General features: G+C 61.2%; 1 protein-coding gene and 1 long non-coding RNA gene across 8 annotated transcripts in view; one reads left to right on the forward strand and one right to left on the reverse strand.

The window, feature by feature from the left end:
• Nucleotides 1-1,272, reverse strand: part of LOC112394107 (uncharacterized) — a 32,546-nt gene that overhangs the window by 22,294 nt on the left and 8,980 nt on the right. The gene's annotated exons all lie outside the window — the stretch shown is intronic.
• Nucleotides 1-1,272, forward strand: part of RARG (retinoic acid receptor gamma) — a 16,054-nt gene that overhangs the window by 6,833 nt on the left and 7,949 nt on the right. Inside the window, exon 1 of one of the 2 annotated variants that reach the window (XM_024736657.1) lies at nt 7-282. The exons of the other annotated variant lie outside the window; for it this stretch is intronic. Coding sequence (XP_024592425.1) covers nt 132-282 — 151 coding nt within the window. The 5' untranslated portion in view covers nt 7-131. Of the gene's footprint in view, nt 1-6; nt 283-1,272 lie in introns of those variants that run through there. 2 annotated transcript variants of the gene reach the window in all.

Genomic DNA, 1,272 nt, shown 5'->3' on the forward strand with positions numbered 1-1,272 from the left:
GCAGCCCGGCGCCCTATGCTAGCCCTCCCCCTCCCCCCCTCCAGGAGCGGGGCACCGCCGGGGGAGGAGGGGGAATCGGCTGCGGGTCCTCGGTGTTTCTAGCACCCAGCTTCCCTCCAAGCCGGGTCGCGATGTACGACTGCATGGAAACGTTTGCCCCGGGTCCGCGACGGCTGTACGGGGCAGCCGGACCCGGGGCCGGCTTGCTGCGCAGAGCCACCGGCAGCTCCTGTTTCGCCGGACTCGAGTCTTTTGCCTGGCCGCAACCCGCCAGTCTGCAATGTAGGTACCCGAGCCCTACATTGGGGGTGGGGTGCGGGGTGCGGGACAGGCAGCGGCTCTCTCGTTCCGTGTGTAAAAGGTGGACCTGGGTTGCAAGCGGAGATTCTGACCCTTTCCATGTGAGGGCCGGGTGTGTAGGAAAGAGGTACTGGCCCTTTAAACGTGGGGGCCTCAGCGACTCCTTTGGGTGTGTGCAGTAGTGTTTGGAGTGTGTGTGTGTGTTTTGTGGTGGGTGTATAGCTAGGACCTGTGGTTGGTGACCCTCCAGAGTTCCCGGGGATAGGGAGAGGCCGAGGTGCGTTGGTAGTTTGTGCCGGCAGGTCCGTGGCCCGGGAGGGTTATGGCACCCAGGACCGTGAGTGGAGTTCGTAAAGTCCATGTGGGAAGTCGCGAGTGTAAAAATATTATTTGCAGAGCGTGTGCATCCCTGGAGTGTGCAACGCCTCGCTTAGGCGGTGCGGGTGTGGGCGTAAGGGTCTCTCCAAGCAGCGTCGCCCTCCGCCAGCGTTGGCAGGTCCGCATGGCCCCGTGTGGGGATGTTTGTGACTTGAGGCCGGGAGGGCGTGTGCCCTGCGTGGCTGCGGGGGCGTTTTTGGAAAGTGCTGTGTTCGAGCGTGCACCCTCTGTGTGTGCTGCGTGCGGGGTGTAAGGGGTTGTGCACGCAAGCGGGGCCAGGCTGGGTTCTGGCGTCCCCCTCCCCCATTGAGAAAAGAAATTTTAGGAAATGTGTATAGGGTTGTGTGCACTTTTTCCTATGGCTCGAGCCCACAACTTCGGTAGGAAGCGAAAAGTTTCAATAGAAGTTGGGCTTACGGTGAGGAGTGGCCTGGAGGTGGCAGCGGCGGGGGGAGCGGGACTCCTGGGTCCCCAAATATCCACCTTCCCTTTTCTGTGAAATGGGAGATGCCAGGCCTGGGGCCCTGGAACCCCTTTCCAGAGCGGTAATAAAAAGCCGGGGATTGAGAGGCAGTAAAAATGAAGTCCAGATGA

Source organism: Neophocaena asiaeorientalis, unplaced genomic scaffold (genome assembly GCF_003031525.2).
Source record: "Neophocaena asiaeorientalis asiaeorientalis breed wild unplaced genomic scaffold, Neophocaena_asiaeorientalis_V1.1 scaffold134, whole genome shotgun sequence".
NCBI lineage: Eukaryota > Metazoa > Chordata > Mammalia > Artiodactyla > Phocoenidae > Neophocaena > Neophocaena asiaeorientalis.